General features: G+C 39.9%; 1 protein-coding gene across 1 annotated transcript in view; it reads left to right on the forward strand.

Moving 5' to 3' along the window:
• UMAD1 (UBAP1-MVB12-associated (UMA) domain containing 1) overlaps positions 1 to 19,122 on the forward strand; it is a 214,436-nt gene that overhangs the window by 24,765 nt on the left and 170,549 nt on the right. Inside the window, exon 2 of the mRNA XM_028118450.2 lies at positions 4,076 to 4,166. Coding sequence (XP_027974251.1) covers positions 4,085 to 4,166 — 82 coding nt within the window. The 5' untranslated portion in view covers positions 4,076 to 4,084. The remainder of the gene's footprint in view (positions 1 to 4,075; positions 4,167 to 19,122) is intronic.

Here is a 19,122-nt window from a genome sequence, read left to right on the forward strand (position 1 = left end):
CTGTTGAGTTATTATCAACATACAATAAATTGCACATATTGAAAGTGTATCTTTTGATGAGTTTTGAGATATATTTATGCCCCTGAAACCATCCCCCACAATCACTATTCATCAGCCCCAGAGTTTCCTTGTGCTTCTTTGTAATCCCTCCTTCCTCCACCCCCCCCTTCCCCATTCCCCAGACAACCACTGATCTGCTTTCTGTCATTATACATTAGTTTGCATTTTCTGGAAGTTCATATAAATGGAATCATACAGTATGAACTCTTTTTTGTCTGGCTTCTTTCACTTAGCTTAATTCTATTGAGATTCATGCATGTTGTAGCAGATCTTAGGACTTCATTCCATTTTCCTGCTAAATAGTATTATGGATATGCCAGAGTGTATCCATTTACCTGGTTTGGGACATTTGGGTTGTTTCCAGTTTGGGCTATTACTAAAAAAGCTGGATGACATTTGTGTACAAGTGTGGACATACGCTCTCAGTTCTCTTAGGTAAATACCTGAAGGAGAAGGTCTGGGTCATATGGTAGATGTATGTTTATATTTTCAGGAAGCTGCCAAACTCTTACTCATAGTGGTTGTACTGTGTTACACACCTCCTGCAGTATACAAGACTTACAGTTGTTCCACGTTTTTGCCAACACTTGGCATGGCAAGCCTTTTAAATTTTAAATATTTTAATCGGTATATAGTGGTATCTTGCTGAGATTTTAATTTGCATTTGCCTATTGCTTAAGGATGTTGAACATCTTTTCATGTGATTGTTTGCCATCCACATATCTTCTTTGGTGAAGTGTCTGTTCGTATTTTTTGCCCTGTTTTTTTTTGAGTTGTTTTCTCATTATTGAGTTTTAAGAAACACAAACTGATGCAGCCTGTGTATAGTTTAAATTTGATGTTTTAGGTCATGAAAAATTTAAATGTTTCACTTAATTACTTAAGTTACAAATTCTGTACAAAACACTTGCATTAAAAAGAGAAACCAAGAGTCAGACACTTAACTGATTGAGTCACCCAGGTGCCCCTTGGTCTGGCTTTTATAACAACATATTTAAACTTTTGGGGCTTGAGACTGACTTAACAGAACCACTTTTATAATTTCCATGTTCATTCTGTTTCTGTTTTGTGGCCAGACATGAAAAAGTACTGGAGGGGCACCTGGGTGGCTCAGTCGGTTAAACGTCTGCCTTCAGCTCAGGTCATGATCCTAGGGTCCTGGGATCAAGCCCCCCCACCAGGCTCCCTGCTCGGCGGGGAGCCTCCTTCTCCCTCTCCCACTCCCCCTGCTTGTGCTCTCTCTCTCTGACAAATAAATAAATAAAACCTTAAAAAAAATATTGGAAATTTGAATACTTCTGTTAGAATGCTTTTCTTTATATGCTAGAACAGGAACCGCTTTTTAAAGGGCTTCTCTTTCTCTGTGTTCACAAAGCTCCTTGATGTAGCACCCTAATGGCACATGACACAGTGAACTAAGCAAGCTACATGGCCACATCTACCTCCAAGGAGGAAAGAAAACTGCAGTCCTATGTCTCCAGAAGGCAGAGAACCAGTGAACAACCCTAATGATTCCCTGGTTCTCATTTGTGGTCACCACATACACAGTTCTCTTCATTGTAGGCAAGATAACTCACCCCTCCCTAAGGGCAGTAATCTAAACTGCGCCATACGGTCACAGCGTCATACTCGAAGGCCAGTATCTCTCCATCAGGCCCAGGTGTGCCATCTCTTGGTCTGGAGACTTCATGAATTAAAATGACCCACCCCCCTGTCCCCTCCCACTCTGGTGGAACTGGGAAACATACTACCCGAACCACTCTCATTCAGAAAGGGGAGGAATGGGAGATAATACAATAGTCATGGAGTGGTAGCAGTTCTGAAATGGAACTGAGCAAGCTTTTGGGGGGGCCCCCACCTTGGGTTGGAGGATGTTTATTAATTATGCCCAGATTCTGCTTCCTGGGAGAGGCCCCCAGTCCTTGTTCTCCATGCCCATTGGCTCCACCCTCTTGGAGTTTCCTCCTTTTCTAGTAACTTCCTTGGCTATCACTGAAGCAGGCACTGGAGAATAGGCCCTCTTTGGGGTCTGAGCAGTTTCCCTGGCAACTTTCTGTCTCCAGGGTTGTTCTAAATATCCACTAGTCATGGTCCTTCTTTAAGGAAAAAAAAAAAAGATTTATTTATTTCAGAACAGGGGGAGAGGGAAAGAGAAAGAATCTCAAGCAGACTCCGCACTGAGTGAGAGCCCGATGCGGGGCTCGATCCGATGACCCTGAGACCATGGCCCAAGCCGACTGCTTAACAGACTGAGCCACTCAAGCACGCTGATCTTCTTTTAATCCAGACTGGTAGTGGTCATTTTGGCCATACAGCTCTCAAACATTTTGTTGACTTCTTAGCTATTTGATTCCAGTCGGCTTCATGTGTCCATAAACCAGACCTACAATTTTTGCTAGACATCTCTCAGATTGCCTACATTCCTCACTGTTTTCACCCCACAGGTCCTCGCTCCCTCTTTCCTTATATGAGGGTAACTTTTCTCTGTTAGGCTTCAGCTGAAGACCTAACCTTTTCGTCTGTTTTTCCTGAACCATTTTATCCCAAGTGAGGGGATTGACTACATGCCGCATTGAACCAGGCTGAGGTTTTAATACCAGGTGTAATGGTTGTATTCTTGATTTGATGCTTACCTGAGGTTGGGTTTTAATCCGCTGTTGTTCCTTCAAAGGCTTTCTCCGTCTTATTTTCAACTGCTTGGGGTTGAGAAGTCACTTGCCTTTTCCAGTCTTTCAAGTCTTTGAATCTGAGCTCTGTTTTTGTACATTCCTGCCTGTAAGCCAACCAGGTATCTCTTCTGATACCATTTCCTTCTCGCACACGCTTCTCTTCATCTTACTCAGTTATTCTTCGCATCTCACTCTGTCTTCTCATCTTTTGCATTTGCTTTTGCATCTAATCTCATTTTTCACCAGTTCCATATGGGCTGTGTCTCCTTGTCCTCTGCTGAGGATGCCAAACTATTTCCAGACCTTTCCTTTAGACCACTCACTGTATCTTGTAAGTGTTTTCTTTGAGGATTTCAGAGGCTGCTCCTTTTCCTTTACTGAACTATTTTCTTGATCACATGGCTTGTGTTATTCTTCTCCAGTTGTATGTTTTCTATCAACAATAAGCTCCGTTACTGTCCATTCGGGTCCACAGCTCAGGGCAAGTCGACCTCCACAAACCCCAGTACAGTTCTCCGTTTCCAGAAGGCTTTTGCTCAGATAAAATCTTTATTTACCCTCCCTGCTTCATTTTCTGGTGTGGGTGGAATATATGAAACTAAAATGTGGAGCACTTGCCGCCACCAAGACTTACGTTGCTTTGCTTACAGGGACTGTCCTCGGAATGTGATGTGTCCTCTCTGGTTCCCCCCCAACTTCCTTCCCCATTGTTTTCTAGGAGTTGTTGTCCTCCCTGAATATACAAAGATGGGAGAAGAGAGAGAAAAGTGGGGTGTGTGTGTGTGTGTTGGGGCACACAGTCTTACCAACACAAAGATCTGCATTGATGGGAATTTAAAGTTGGTTGCAATGGATACAGTCAGCCCTGGAGTGTCTGAATCAGGTAACTGTGGAGGATGTTAGAAGTGCCTTCCTTTCTTTTTTTCACGTGGCCTCAGTTTTATGAAGCTTAAGCTGGTTATGGCATGACAAGAAACCTGGACAAGTTTTTGTTTGGTTTGGTTTTTCCTTTCACCAGTCCAGTGTCCAATTTATAGTTAGCAAGATCCTTCCAGATTCTGGTGTTATCTGTTGATTTTAGTTTTATATGTATAATTTCCTGCCTGTTCAGAAATTAATAAAGGTTGCACGGTTCAAGGCACACATGATTTTGAACTGGAAGTCTGTGCCCCTTAATATCTGGGTTTGTCTTCTGACACTTGGAGAGGGCTTATGTTCTTAAGTCTGGTAATAGAATTCTTAAAAGTAATTATTGTGATATCTCTATGTTTGGCTTTTTACTAAAAAGGGTAAGACTTTTTTACATTTTCATCTGAACTTGACATTATATAGTGTTTCTGTTTCAGACAGCAGCAATGTTTCCCTTCTTCAGAAAATCTCCGGAATCTAAAAAGCCCTCTGCACCAGATACAGAAGCAGATGGATTTGTCCTTTTAGGTGAGTCTTTTTAAGAAACAAAATCATAATTGGTTGAATAATTTTTCCTTTAAAAGATTACTTGGAAATTATGTGATTGATTTTTTAAAAATTATTTCCTACTAATTCCAGAATTCATTTATGTATATGAAATCTATAAAAATAAAGGTCCATTAATCACTTAGATTATTATCATCAAGTCATACACTTCCTATATATTACCTTGGCTGTATCCTTCAAATTAAATGTATAAAATCATCCCCTTTTTTTTTCCTACATAAGCTGGTGAACCTTTTTAATTGTGAAAAACCAGAAGTCTTGAAGGATCCTTGGTAGATCAAGTTCTGCTTTATAAACAGCACCAGACCTTGCTTCTTAAATTAGCATCTGAAATTAAATTAGGCATCCAATAAATAATTTGCTGAATTAAGTATACTTTTTAAATATGTTAAATTGTCTCCTACATGTTTGTTAAGACTCGTTTATTTTCTATTATAAAATTGATTGATACCTGCAGTTATTACGATTTTGGTGGCTTTAAAAAAAATTTCTTTCAAACAAATACAATGCTCTTTCCAAGGGGAATTCTGAAAAATAACATTTCCTTCATGTCACTGGGTCTTTCCCCCCAAGGAAGAGATTTACAGTCTTTGTATAGTTCGTCCCAGAAATTCTCTCCCCAGAGGATGGTGAGCCAAAGCCTAACGTTCCCACGTAGCACGCACCCTCTTCCACTCTGGACTTCCTCCTGCCCAACTCAGCTCCTTCCCTGACAGGATGTGCATAAATTCATAGGGTATTTGCTCCCTGGGATGTTTCTCAGGTGTCCCCCTTTCCAGATTCCAGTTTCCTACCTCTTACAGTCTTCATCTTGGCCCAGTCAGACTGGGGTCCCCTTGTATTGGCAAATGCTCTATATGTCTTGAAAAGTGGAGGATGGCTCCTTGGATTTGAGGGTGATCCTGAATTTTCAGTTTAGGTCCTCTCAGAGCCAGGGTTCCTGCCAGTCCTCTTTCCCCGCCCTTTCAGAAGGGTAGGTGGCTGGGTGTCTGCCTCTTCAGCCTTCTCTTTAGGATCTGGTCTCTCACAGAAAGGACACAAAGGTTTCACCCATCTGGCCCTCTTCCATTGCTAGGCCTTAACCTCTGGGAGACAGATTAGAGTTTTTCTTGTGGCTAAATGTTACCTTAGAATATCCCATCTTTTCCACAGTCGAGTTCTGGCAGGCCAGAATATGTAGTGCTGGCAGATGCCCTTTCTCTTCTGGCACTTTCTGTGAATCTGCCTCATTTGTCCTGGGACAGGGACAATAGCTCGGGTGGGCAGAGCTGTTTTCTCTCTGCCCAGATCCTCTACACCTGAGGCAAAAATTGTGAGGCATTGTTTGACCAGGGCCAGTGGTTTTGCCTGGGGAACTTTCTGACGAGCATAAACTGGGGTTCCATGCACACGCCTGCTTATCTGGCCCTTCTTACCACTCAGGAATTTGTGCCGTGGCTTCCAGGTCAGAACTGGCTCCCTCAGTCCCAACTTCTGTTCCTTGAAAGTTGCCAGTGTTGCTTCCCTCGTACCTCCTGAATTAGCCTCACTAACTGAACCTCAGGGATGCCTCTGGTCTCTTCTTTAGGCCTTTCGCAAGAAATTCATCTCTCAAACTTTGCTTCAACCAAGCCTGATGTTCCAAACTCTGTTCTGTGTTTCTCTGTGGTCTCAACACATATGTAGAGAACTTTGCTGCTTTTTGTTTCGTGATTCAAAATCAACATTACTGTTTTTGTACTCAAATAGCCATCTAAAGGATGTTGAGATTCGTGCATAGACATCTTTGAGAGCACATGCAGCTTCTAATGCTGGGCCTCAGAAACTCTTTGTACATCTTCACCTCTCTGGCTCGCTGGGCTGCCATTTGGCAGCACTTCAGGGGTAAGTTTTAACCACAGCTGAAAACACTCAAGCTGCTGCTCTTTCAGAAATCTCCTCCAGTGTCTGGTGGCTCGAAACATGTAGAATCTTCACTCTAGCTAGCTAGACCAATAGGGGCCCGGTTTCCAGGCTATTCCACCTCAGCAGGTGAAGCTTATTTACTGTGGACCTTTCCTCTTCTAGAAAAGACTCTGGTTTAAGAAGTGGTCTTTAGGGGCGCCTGGGTGGCTCAGTCGTTGGGTGTCTGCCTTCCGCTCAGGTCATGATCCCAGGATCCTGGGATCGAGCCCCGCATCGGGCTCCCTGCTCCACGGGAAGCCTGCTTCCCCTTCTCCCACTCCCCCTGCTTGTGTTCCCTCTCTGGCTGTCTCTCTCTGTCAAATAAATAAATAAAATCTTAAAAAAAAAAAAGAAGAAAAAGAAGTGGTCTTTAGCTGAGCCTCAGAAGACACAGAAACTTTCAGATTTGCTAATTCCTGAGGAAACTTCCAGCACTTCATTACTCTCATCTGCTCTCGTGTTCCAGCTGTGCCATCAGCTATACCTAAGCCCTAAGGGTACTCTTTCCCGAAAGCCGACATGCTGTGCTGTAAGGGCATTTTCCTAGGACCGTCTTGGACAGAGTCGGGTAGGTGCTGTCTCTGCACGGTACCTCCCCTGCAGCAGTGGTGTCCCCGGCAGTCATGGTGACACTTCTGTCGTCATTCCACCGCAGCGATGTAATTTGAAATGCAGCTGGTGGCCCTCCCTGTTTCAGATGATCCAAGCCAGACGACAAGTCCCCTAGATGTCTGCTGAGGCTCCTTGGTCCTTCAGCTTCCATGAGTGTTGAAGCTTGTCTCTGTTTAGCCCTGTTGCCCTCCAGGTACAAAGTTCTACCCCTTCACCACTTTCCATGAAAAATCCTCGCATCTTCCTACTGTCCTGTGAGCTTACTCTCCTGAAGTTGTGGTGCCACCAGCCAGCATCAGCGTCAGCTCTCTCTTCCTGTGTCTTCCCTCTTTCATCGACCACACCACCTCCCTTCTTCCTCAGGCATACTTCAGAGGCGCTACCGTGAAGCGCAGGTAAGAATCCTGACTCGAGCCAGGCCCATCAGCTCCGTATCCCGGCGCTCCAACTTGCCAGAGTCTCTGTTAGAGGGAAAGCAGAACTTCTCGCTGCGCTTAGGGTCTCTGCCTGGGCCTGAGAAGTACATAGGATGCGTTAACGGGAGAGAAGCGTGCAGGTTTTCACACGTACACGGGAGCCCCCCTAGGAAAATGAAGACCAAAGAAGTGGCAAAACCTACGTGCTTATATACCAGGTTGAACAAAGAGGCCACTGTGGAAGAGTAAAGAATGTGGGGAGACTAAAGGAAGATAAGAGTTATTTTAGCAGGATCTATTTGTACGGAGTTCTCTTGGCCTCCGTTCTCTACCTCTGCTGATAAGAATGTTTCTTTCCTCCTGGCATCTTCTATAGGGGGCTTTTTCTCCTGCTTTCAGGAAGGAAAGGGGAGGTCAGAGAACCCTTTTTTGCACCTGCTGTTTTTCAAGAGCCTTTAGCTCAAAATAATCCTTATGCCAAAGTGGCATATTTTGGGGTGGTATCTTTGCCACTCCTCACCATTTTGGGCAAGGTATATAACCTCCGGGGGTGGGAGGGCATTTAGAAATAGGACCAACCGCATAGGGTTATTGAGAGGATTAAGTGGGTTACCATGTGTAAGATGCTCAGAACAGTGGCAGTATTATGTCCACATATAGGTGAGGACTTAACTTTTCTGAGTTGCTCCAGCTAACATATAGCAGATCTAGAAGTAGTCCAGGCAATCTGACTTTGGAGCCTAATCCTCTTAACCACTAAGCTACCCATCTTTTTTTTTTTTTTTTTTTAACATCATAATATCATTTTAAATTTTTAGGACGTTAGTGACATTTTAAGCTCTTTAAACATTTTTTATATTGTGTTCCTTACTGTTCTGAAGAGAAAGTGTGGTGTTTGTTTTCATTTTTTAAATGAAAGAGTGTTGTTCATAAAGTTGGGCTCTAATTTTGGCTACCTCAAACTTTTCAGTATGTAATATGTAGTGTATAATATTCTAAATATTTTTAAATATTGCAGACAACTGTAATCTCCTTAATGAGGTTGAGGTTGGAAGATGGTATACATTATTTAGTTAGTAAAAAATGCATCGACAGTTAGGGACTTAATTGATTTGACTGGTAAAAGTCAGGACAGATTATTAGGAATATGGTAGGCTGTCTTAAAAAATGGTTTTTAAAATGGTAACATCTTTTTTTAAAGCTGACTTGTTCTGCTAAGTTGTTCTTTTCTTATCATGTGATAACATACTGACAAGTGATACGTACTTTAGTCTCAGTGCATACTGTGTAAAATATTTTGGAAAATGCCAAATAGGTCAAATGGTAGATATTGAAACGCTCTTATTAACATGCCCCATACTTGCACACGTATATTTTGGTTATCATATAGCCACATAACTTTCTTTGTCCTCACGTGCAGTAAATACATTGCAGGAAAATAAACATATATGGTGGGTTTTGTTGTGTTTTGGAAGTGATACAACCAAGTGAAGACTTAGAAACACAATTATATTTATGACAACAACTTCCTCTCGATAACAGTTTCTACAGAATTTGTTAGATTATCATTGTATGTGGTCTTCATAACCTGTTCTAAAATGGTCAGAGTAAATTATGTTGTGAGAAATATAAATTATCTCTTTTTTCCCACTCGAGAGTGCCTTTTTTACCCTAGGCAAGCCTTCCTGCTTAACACAAACAGGTTTTAGGTCGCAAAGATTAGATGGCATTGCTGGGTTGCTGAAGTCAACACCCTGAGACTTGAAATTCAGGGTTCAGGCAGAGCCTAGGCACTGTGTTGATAATAGGAATATCTGGGCTGTTGGTATATAATTAGCTCACTTTTGGACAGAAAGCTTTTTCCCTGTTAAGGTTTCCAAAGCTTTTAGCCTTTGTGAAATGTCGAGTGTGCTGAATAAGGATAAGGGGGAAAAGAGCCTCATAGAAAAACATCCTTTCCCTTGTAACCAGTTCCTATTCACATAAGAAGGTACTAGCTATTCTTTCATTCAGTAATGAAGTTGAAGTAATCCTCCAGGGTACTCATTTTACACAAAAACAAATTGCAGTTTTCATTTGCATCACTGGGTGGCGATTTTTCTTAGTTTTATGCTACTGTTTAAAACCCCAGCGAGCATGGTACTATTTGTAATTACCAGGGTTTTCTTGTGTTATGACATGTTTAATTGTACTTTTAAGTCATTATCTTTAAGTTGATTACAAATTTACTACTGTAGTGTGCAACCTCATAGTTATTTTAAATTAAGGAAAAGGGTATCTGTAGCCTAGATGTTGGCATATAATTCCTTCCAAAACTAAGACAAAGGCATGAATTAGCTTATTATGTTATGGCAAAAAGAAGGAAAAATAACAGCAACAAGAAAACCCCAGAGAATATAAGATGAAAAGGAATAATTTAGATTGCTGTTGTTGTGTTTGCTGACATTGTTGACCAGATACTGAATAGAACTTTGGAGCAGGCAGAATGAAATCGAGCAAGGCCTGCCCCAGAGATGGAAGGGCTTGGGTTACGGTCAAACTGACATTCATCATGGCTTTCAGAATTTGCAGGTGCTTCTTCTTCTTCTTCTTTTTCTAAGATTTTATTTATTTATTTGACAGAGAGAGAGAGAGAGAGAGCACAAGCAGGGGGAGTGGCAGGCAGAGGGAGAAGCAGACTCCCTGCTGAGCAGGGAGCCCCATGCGGGGCTCGATCCCAGGACCCTGGGATCATGACCTGAGCCGAAGGCAGGTGCTTAACCGACTGAGCCACCCAGGCACCCCTTTGCAGGTGCTTCTTAAAGTAGGGCATGAGGACCCATGGTTTCCATTAAGCTAATTATTTTGTAAAACTGAATCGAGAATCAGAGGTTAGTAATTCAGTAGCTTGGATTTCATCTTTGAAGTATTGATATTGAAATATGTAACTCACTCTCACCTTGCATTTTCCAGTTGAAATGATAGGTCAGATTTTGAAATGTAATGGGTTATTTTTAAGATTGACTCCTACTGAATTCCTCATCCTCAGAATCATTCAAACCATGTATACACACTCAAGTTAAACTATTCCATTTTTATATGGAATTTTTGGGTAATCTCATCGTCTCTGTGCTCCTTCCTTTATTTAAAAGTGGAAATTTAGCTGTGTGCAAGACAAATTTACATTCCAGGAGATGAGGGATAGTAAGTCACTTTGATTCTCTCTAGGACTGAAGGCTTTAATTAAAACAACAAAGATAAAGACTAAACAGATTTTTAGCATGTGCTTCCTATTTTTACTCCCTGTTCTTACAACAGAAATATACCAAATTTTTTTTTTAAAAAGTGGAGTGTTGATGGATTAAAAAAGCAACTGACCCTATTAATAGCTCTTTACCCATGTATTGTGATATCCAGAAAAACTCAAATTACAATTACTTTGCTTGGCAATCTGTATTTTTACTCTGACCTTTCAATTCTAAAGCAAGCATGCCAGGATTTTTAAACTTACTTCATTATGCACTTGTTTTTTTCCCATTATGGATAGAATTAACAGAACTTTGACATCTGTTGGCTCCTAATTCTGGTTGACCTGTTCACCTAGTGACACTTTAGAGTTGGAAGTGTTCAGGCAAGGGTGTCCTGTGTGGGGTGTACCGTGGTCTGCCTTATCTCCTTGACTGTGTAGATTAGAAGGAACGTCATGGGGCAAAGGAGAGGTGTGGACCACACTGAGAAACAGAAGTGAGCCCTCTGTTTCATACAATTAATTGTGAGCAAGTCATTCATTCACACTGGGGCTCAGTGATGTCAGTCGGATGATCTGTCTCTCTTCCTCCCTGGTTCTAACCCTCCTGTGCATTAGGGAGCGCTTTGAAAAGAGACTGGTGCTGGGGCCTCCAGAATCCCTACATTATGGTTAGACAGGCCTGGGGTTTGGCCCAGACAGGAGTATTTTTTTTTTTTTTCAACGTTCTCCAGACAGTTCTAGTGTGCATGCAGGGCTGAGAACCACTGCTCTTCATTCTCTGTAATTTAGTGATCATACACTTTGAAAAGGACCTCATAAAAATATAGACTTATGGTTTCTCTTCCACTGTAGCTGAGCCATAAACAAATAAACAAAAAGCAAATAAAACCACAACATTTCTAGGTTAAACACATTTCCTTTCAAATATTAAATAGGCAAAGAAGCAAAAAGCTTCAAGTTTCTTCAAGTAATATATTTGGAACCTTAAGTATTTTTTTTAATCAGTGGAGCGATTGAGAAGCATTTTATTAACCTAATTATATAGATGTGAATTCCAGGTGGCCTATAACTCTTTTTGTCTTTAACCATAGTACATGTATTTGATGGATTAACACCTGTAAACTTTGCAGAACCACTCCAAGAGACTTTTTCTTTGAACTAAAACCTTCGGGCCGCCATATTTTTGGTGTAGCTATTTGGGGGTCATTGGTTTACCCTGCTGCTGTTTCCAGGGGACACTTATTTCGTACAACATCAGTAGGGAAACAATTTAAGCACGCACACCATATTCCATAAATGAGTTTCCTCTAGTTTTTCATTAGAGGCTTTCATAATGCTATGTCTTCCACATTTGAGACTATTTAACTGAAAAGTTGTGATGAGTAGCTTTTATATTTGAGCTTAAAAGCTTATTTTTTCTTTCATTCTGTTGAAGAAATAAAGAATGAGGATGACAGTCAAAGTAAAATGTGCACTACAAACATGGTACTTTGTACTGGTAATTCAGGTAGCATTGGAAGACCTAAGTGTTGGCTTTCTGGTAATCTTAATCTGACAGTATTCTTTCATATTTTAGCGGTTGTCTTACTCAGCATCTATTTTTTTCCCTTTGAATGCAACCAAAGATTATTATGAAGGGAAAGATTCTTACTAAGAGTAACACATTAATCTTCATAAATGGGAATTTCTGGAAAACATATCTTCTTCGTTCATCATGATAGAATTAGGGTGTTACCTCAGAATAGCATTATCTAATAAACTAAGCCAGAAGAAAAACATCTTAAATTTGTGTAATGGAGTCTTTTTTTTTTTTTTTTGTAGTGATCACTCTTGAGCACCTCCTCTGTAACAGGTGCTCTGCTCCTTGTTAAAAATGCTGCAGATTCCTGGGCCTGATCCATATCTCATAAAACAGAATCTTTGGAGCTATAGCCTAAGAATCAGAATTTTAAAAAAAGCAATGCATGTGACTTTTCTATGACAAAAGAGATAAGAATACACAATGGGGAAAAGACACAGTCTCTTCAACAAATGGTGCTGGGGAAACTAGACACTACATGCAAAAGAACAAAAGTGGACCACTTTCAATCACCATACACAAAAATGAACTCAGAGTGGATTAAAGACCTAAATGTGAGACCTGAAACTATAAAACTCGTAGAAGAGAACATAGGAAGTAATTTCTCTGACATCAGCTATAGCAACATCTTTCTAGATATGTCTTCCTGAGGCAAGGGACACAAAAGCAAAAATAAACTGTTAGGACTATGCCAAAATAAAAAGATTTTGGACAGCAAAGGAAACCATCGATAAAACAAAAAGACAACCTACTGAATGGGAGAAGATGTTTCCAAATGACATATCTGATAAGGGGTTAATATTCAAAATATACAAAGAACTTATATAACCGAAAAACCAAAAAATCAAATAATCCAATTAAAAAACGGGCAGAGGTCCTGAATAGACATTTTTTTCCAAGAAGACATACAGATGGCCCACAGACACATGAAAAGATGCTCCTACTAATAAGGGAAGTGCAAATCAAATCCACAATGAGATATCACATTACACCTGTCAGAATGGCTAAGATCAAAAAGACAAGAAATAAGTGTTGGCAAAGATGTAGAGGAAAAGGGAACACTTGTGCGCTGCTGGTGGGAATGCAAACTGGTGCAGCCACTGTGGGAAACAGTATGGAGGTTCCTCAAAAAAATAAAAATAGAAATACCATATGATCCAATAATTCCACTACTGGGTATTTATCCAAAGAATAGGAAAACATTAATTCAAAGGGATATATGCACCCCAATGTTTATTGCATCATTATTTACAATAGCCAAATTATGGAAGCAGCCTGTGTGCATTGATAAAGAAGATGTGGGCATACACACACACACACACACACACACACACACACACACACTCTCTCTCTCTCTCTCTCTCTCTCTCTCTCTCTCTCTCTCTCTCTGGAATATTACTCAGCCATAAAAATGAAATCTTGCCATTTGGAACACATGCATGGATCGAGGGGGTATAATACCAAGTGAAATAAGTCAATCAGAGAAAGACAAATACTGTATGATCTCACTCGTGAAATGAAGAAACAAAGCAAACAAAGAAAAAAAGCCAACCGAAAATCAGACTCTTAACTATAGAGAACAAACTGATGGTTACCAGAGGGGAGGTAGGTGTGGGGGGGGGGGAGGGATGGGTAAAATAGGTGAAGGGGATTAAGAGTACATTGATTTTGATGAACACTGAGTAATATATGGAATTGTTGAATCACTATATTGCACACCTGAAACTAATATAACACTGTATGTTAACTATACTGGAATTAAAAAAAAAAGAATTTCTAATACACTGTGGTTATCAGTTAAATTATAAACTGATATCCTACAATTGGTATTTTCATTAAAAAGTCATACTTTTATGATTCTCTGTACCTATATTTTATATATATATATACACACACATAGATCTAATTAGTCATATTTTTAATGAGAACTATTACGTATACTAAAGCCTTACATTATAGTATAAATGACTTAAGGGAGCCATCGTTCTGAAATTTTTCAATATTCTAAGTCAAATAGCTCAGTGCTAAACTTATGGAATGGTTCATTTTTATTTCTGGCATCTGTAATTTCCTGATGCACAAGGTGAAAATATGCTTGGTGACACCAAAGGAAAACGAACCCTTAAAATAGTTTGTTGATGGATTGGTTGAAAGAGTTGATAACTATGATAACCAGCCATTGTCCCTGTTGGTCTCCCTGTGTTAGGGGTTCTTAGACATGATGACTTTGGGGGCGCTGAGTGGAGTGTTCGGTAAACCTCCTGAAATTATACGCAAAATTTTGTATTTGCATTTTTCTGAGCAGAAGGGTCTTTGCATTTCATCAGATTCTCAAAGGTCTGTGACCCTAAGGAGGTTAAAGAATCACTTCTCTAGATGTTGCTATGTATACGGATATTTACTAGCTCCTGGGGCTCTGTGATCTTAGGGTATTTTTATTTTAACGTCAGAGGCCGCACAGTCATTGTCAGGGGTGCGTCACATCTCATCGGCCACTTGTACTAGAAAATAGAATGACTTTTGAGCAGCTAAAGAAAATTAGGGAATAATTACTATGATGTAAGATACACAGCCAATGCAGTATCTGTAAGGAGGTTACAACCTAAGTGGCAAGACCTACAAAAATAAAAATTAAATAACATCGCAAGACAATACTATCAAACATCAGGTGTAAGATAGAATGACTTGTACCATTAGGGACAGCTCATTCATGTGTCAGCGTTTCCCTGTCTGTCCATCTGGTATGAGTATACATGCGTACTTTTCCAGTGATGCATTCAGGACATGATACTGTAATTAGTTTTGTTAGAAAAACTAAAAGCAGGCAAATGATAATAGAGATGTACAGATACCCAAACTGTGACTGGAGAACTCTTTTACTTGTTATATTAAACATATAATTAGTAATGATCGTTTACTCTTGGTTTGCTTTTATATGGGCCTGTCACCGTTCTCGTAGTAGCTCCTCTATCATTGTTCTGTAATGTTATTTAAACTTTTATTTTTATATGTTTTACCACTTGGATTGTAACCTCCTTCCAGACATCTTGTCTGCTGTGCGTCTTACCTAATAGCACAATGAGTTCCATAAAGCACATCCTCAATCTACATGTTGTCAACAGGTTTTAGAATGACTTCTAGATCATTTAGTATTTGATTAGAAAACTTGGTAATGTCTTCTATTAAGGTGTTTTTCCAGTGGAAATGGATCTTTGTTGAACTTATGTTACCTATTACCTGGGCTTTTAAATTATACTAATTTTAGTTATTATATTAATGCAAACATTCAGAGCAGGTCTGCCTCTTCCAAATTCATTCCCGCTTCTTCCACACTTCAGAGTATTCACTTCATCTCCATGACCGTGTGTTTCAGGAGAGACTGGCTTTATTCCCGGCCCTGGGAGCTCAGTTCTAATTTGTCTAAGCCAGTCAGGGTGGCCCAATCCACCTTGCCGGCAGTCCGTTTCAGAATGGGTACCCGTGGCAATTCTGCCTGATTGGATATGAAGGAAGGTCGGCCGAGGGGCTTAGAGGCAGATACTGGAGAGAGAGCCCCCTCTTCCCCTGGCAGCTATTTTATCTGGATGAAATGCCTGATGAGATTGCATATGTCGCTGCCACCTTTGCTGAGGGGAGGTAGCTCAAGACAGAGATAACATGTTGAAGATGGCAGAATAAAATGAGAAAGCAGTTTGGTCCATGATGGCATTGTACGAGCCTGGCATCTGTCAACCTCTGGACTTCTTGCTAGGTGAGATAGTAAATTCCCTCATTAAAGTTTAAGCTGCTTTTAGATAGGCTTCTGTTCCTTGCGGCTGAAAATGTCTGGACTGATGTTTGACAAGTGTGCTTGTAATGTCCGGCCTTCATGGAATATATATATTTCTTCCTTTGATGTGTATATAGGAAAAGTTTATATTTATATCCTCCAAAACCTAATTTTTAACAAAACAGTGTATGGAAATAGTCTTGAGTTACATTGCAAATTAAATGAATAGGTTGTCACAGTCACATGTAGATATTTTGAAAGATACGGCTCCTGGCATCAGAAAGGATGCATCCTGGATGTAGCTGGTGCCTGGGGAGGCTGTATAACACTGCTACAAAGCAACTGATCGGTAAACAATCGTATTAACTGTTTGGTGATCAGGAAACACGTTTAACATACGAACATAATAGTTTACTACTTATATGTAGGCATTTTCTGTATTTTACTGCTATTTAAGAAATTGGTTGATAGATTGACATTGATATGCAACACATTATAATTTTTCCCATCCAAACTAGAGGGAAACAGGATCCCTGATGCATTTTCTTACAAGTCCAATTTTCAGGAATGGATTACTGATGTTAAGCAGGAGATTCCTTTGCGAATCTGGACCAGCTATTTTATAAAGTCAGCAATCCTGCTAATGATACAGTCTTAAACTTAATACAGCCTTAAAGCAACTCACCTATATGACTCACATATCTTTATGTGTTATATATTTAGAAATGTAGCATTTCCAAAAATGCTGAAGTCAGTAAATGAAATTGTAATCCTTTTTTTAAGCGTGGAAATTTGGGAGGAAAATTGAAATGTGTAGTTTTCTTTTTATCTTCCCAAATTTATAGCTCTAAAGTCACTATTTAAAGTTTAAAACCAGTCGGATATTTATGTTTTTACTTGAACTGCATGTCAATCATGCTCAGTGTGTCACATTTTAAAGAGTTTTTAAGGGCAATGATAAAAAGTTCATTAGTCTTATTTTTTTAAAGATTTTATTTATTTATTTTGACAGAGAGACACAGCGAGAGAGGGAACACAAGCAGGGGGAGTGGGATGTGGGACTCGATCCCTGGACCTTGGGATCATGACCTGAGCCGAAGGCAGACGCTTAACGACTGAGCCACCCAGGTGCCCCTAGTCTTATTTTTCAATGTTTGCATTTTTTATTATAAAATCAAGCTACAGTTTATTACATTGTGCCATTAAAGGGTGGGACTGCTGCAACATATAATTACTAGGTGTTGAAGGAGATGTTAGGGATAATTCTAAATAGCCTCATATGTAAATATTTCCGATTGAGAGTTATATGTTCAAAATACTTTATATAAATTCTTTTGTTTGCTAAGGAGAGAAAGGAAGGTGATTATAGTATAGAAGCTACTTTGTATGAAGCTACTTCAGGAATGGATTCATACGCGTTACCGTATGAACCAGTTATAGTAAAAGCATTCCCTTCCCCGTGAGATATAAATGCCTTTCTAGCCTGTGGGCATCTTTTTATTGCCAAAGGTGGTTTAAATTTACCACCACAAAAATTCACTTAGATTTCTACCTGTTATGAAAATATGCTAATGAATCCAAATATATTTTAATATTCCCAATTCAGATATGCTTAAGTGTTTTCTATTACCTAAAAGAATGCATTTTCTTTCAGCTCCTGTAGGTCTCCAAGGTTACAGGACCTTGAAGCGTGTAGAGCTCAGTGTGGTATAAACCTGTATTTCTCGGGTTGAGTTGCGTGCGCACCTTCCTGGAACAGGGCAGAACAGGTGTTACAGTGACAAAATGGAATAATAGTGGCCTTTCTCTAGGAAAAAACAAGCTGCTGGAATTTCACGTTTTTGTTCTGAAATTTTCCTTAAATTCTAGAGAGAGCACCATTAATTTTATAAGCAGGTATTAGGCAGATAACATGTATGAATAGGAATAAAGGAATAACTTGCAAACACACAGTCATTTGACTTCTTCAGCTGCTTTGTTCTTTGAACATTTGTAGTCCTAGTCATGGTTTTATATTTTATTTGATAACCTACAAAATAAAATAAATTGAACATTAACAGCAATTTAAACTTAGAATAACTAAACATAAAATTTTGTCTGAAATTATAGTTTGTATGATAAAATTGAAAATACCACTATTTCATAATGTTCTGCTGAGAGCATTTTGACTTTGAGACACTACGTGACCTTCAGTATGGGAAGAGATTACATTTCGAAGAGGAAGATGGGAGCTCTGCTGCTTATTTTCTCATCTTACACAGTTCAGATCACTTTACTGGGACACAGATTCCTCATCTGGTGAATGAGAGAGGAAATTAGATTTTTATCTTTGAAGTTTTTGTTTGTTTTTAATAGCTTAACATTTCAGTAATACTTTTTTTTTTGTACTATGTATTTAAAGAGACTGACAAATCCCTCAATTTATTCTAATCTCTGTTGGAATAAACTGATGGTACTAAAGTGTGTTCTGATACATTGAGCTCTTTTTCAAGAGGCCAAGAAATCAGTGCACTGGCTGTGAAACAAATTCAGTGTGAAGCTTTTTTTTTTTTTTTAGTTAAAATTTTTTCTAGCTGGTAGACCCAATTTATCCCTGGCGAATCTTTTATTAAAATACTTATGAAAACAGAGGGGAAAATTTAATAATCATTACCAAAACTTAAGGGTGACAGGCAGCTTAATGGCAGAATCTGGGATGCAGTCAGACTAGGAAAGAACCAACTAATCTTCTGCTCATGGTAGAGTATGTTGAGACCTACATTTTAAACACCTAGAACTTGGTGGCTATCCCTCTCTACCCTTGGGGTTCCGTTCTGTGAGGGAAGCAGAGTACTCTGTTCCCTATTCCTATACACGTCACCGTCTTTCTTCATTCTGGAAAACAGCTGGTCCGCAGGTAGAGGAGGGATGGAGGCCGAATAGGGAGGCAGAGTTTCCACCAGTCAAACAACGTAGGCAGCCAGAGAGATAACATTGGTGCTGGTGGTAGTGATATTGGAAATTGAAATTTTTTTAATGTCATACTAAGGTGTTAGCAATAGGAGCAAAAAGACATCCCAAGAGAGAAGAGTTACACTGGGTGAAAGCGTTAAGAGAAACATTCAAATGAATTGAGCCCTGTGTGTACCAGCCTGCCTCCAGCTGGTGGGAATTTTTATTTACACAATCTCTCTGGAAGAAAAACTGGTAGTGTGTATCAGAAGCTTTAGAGAAGTAGATCCTTTGCCTTAGAAATTCTACTTTTAGGGCGCCTGGGTGGCTCGGTTGGTTGAGCGACTGCCTTCGGCTCAGGTCATGATCCTGGAGTCCCGGGATCGAGTCCCGCATCGGGCTCCCTGCTCCGCGGGGAGTCTGCTTCTCCCTCTGACCTTCTTCCCTCTCATGCTCTC

Source organism: Eumetopias jubatus, unplaced genomic scaffold (assembly GCF_037043125.1).
Source record: "Eumetopias jubatus isolate StellerSeaLion01/CBP00866 unplaced genomic scaffold, mEumJub1_p1.0 scaffold_14, whole genome shotgun sequence".
Taxonomy (NCBI): domain Eukaryota; kingdom Metazoa; phylum Chordata; class Mammalia; order Carnivora; family Otariidae; genus Eumetopias; species Eumetopias jubatus.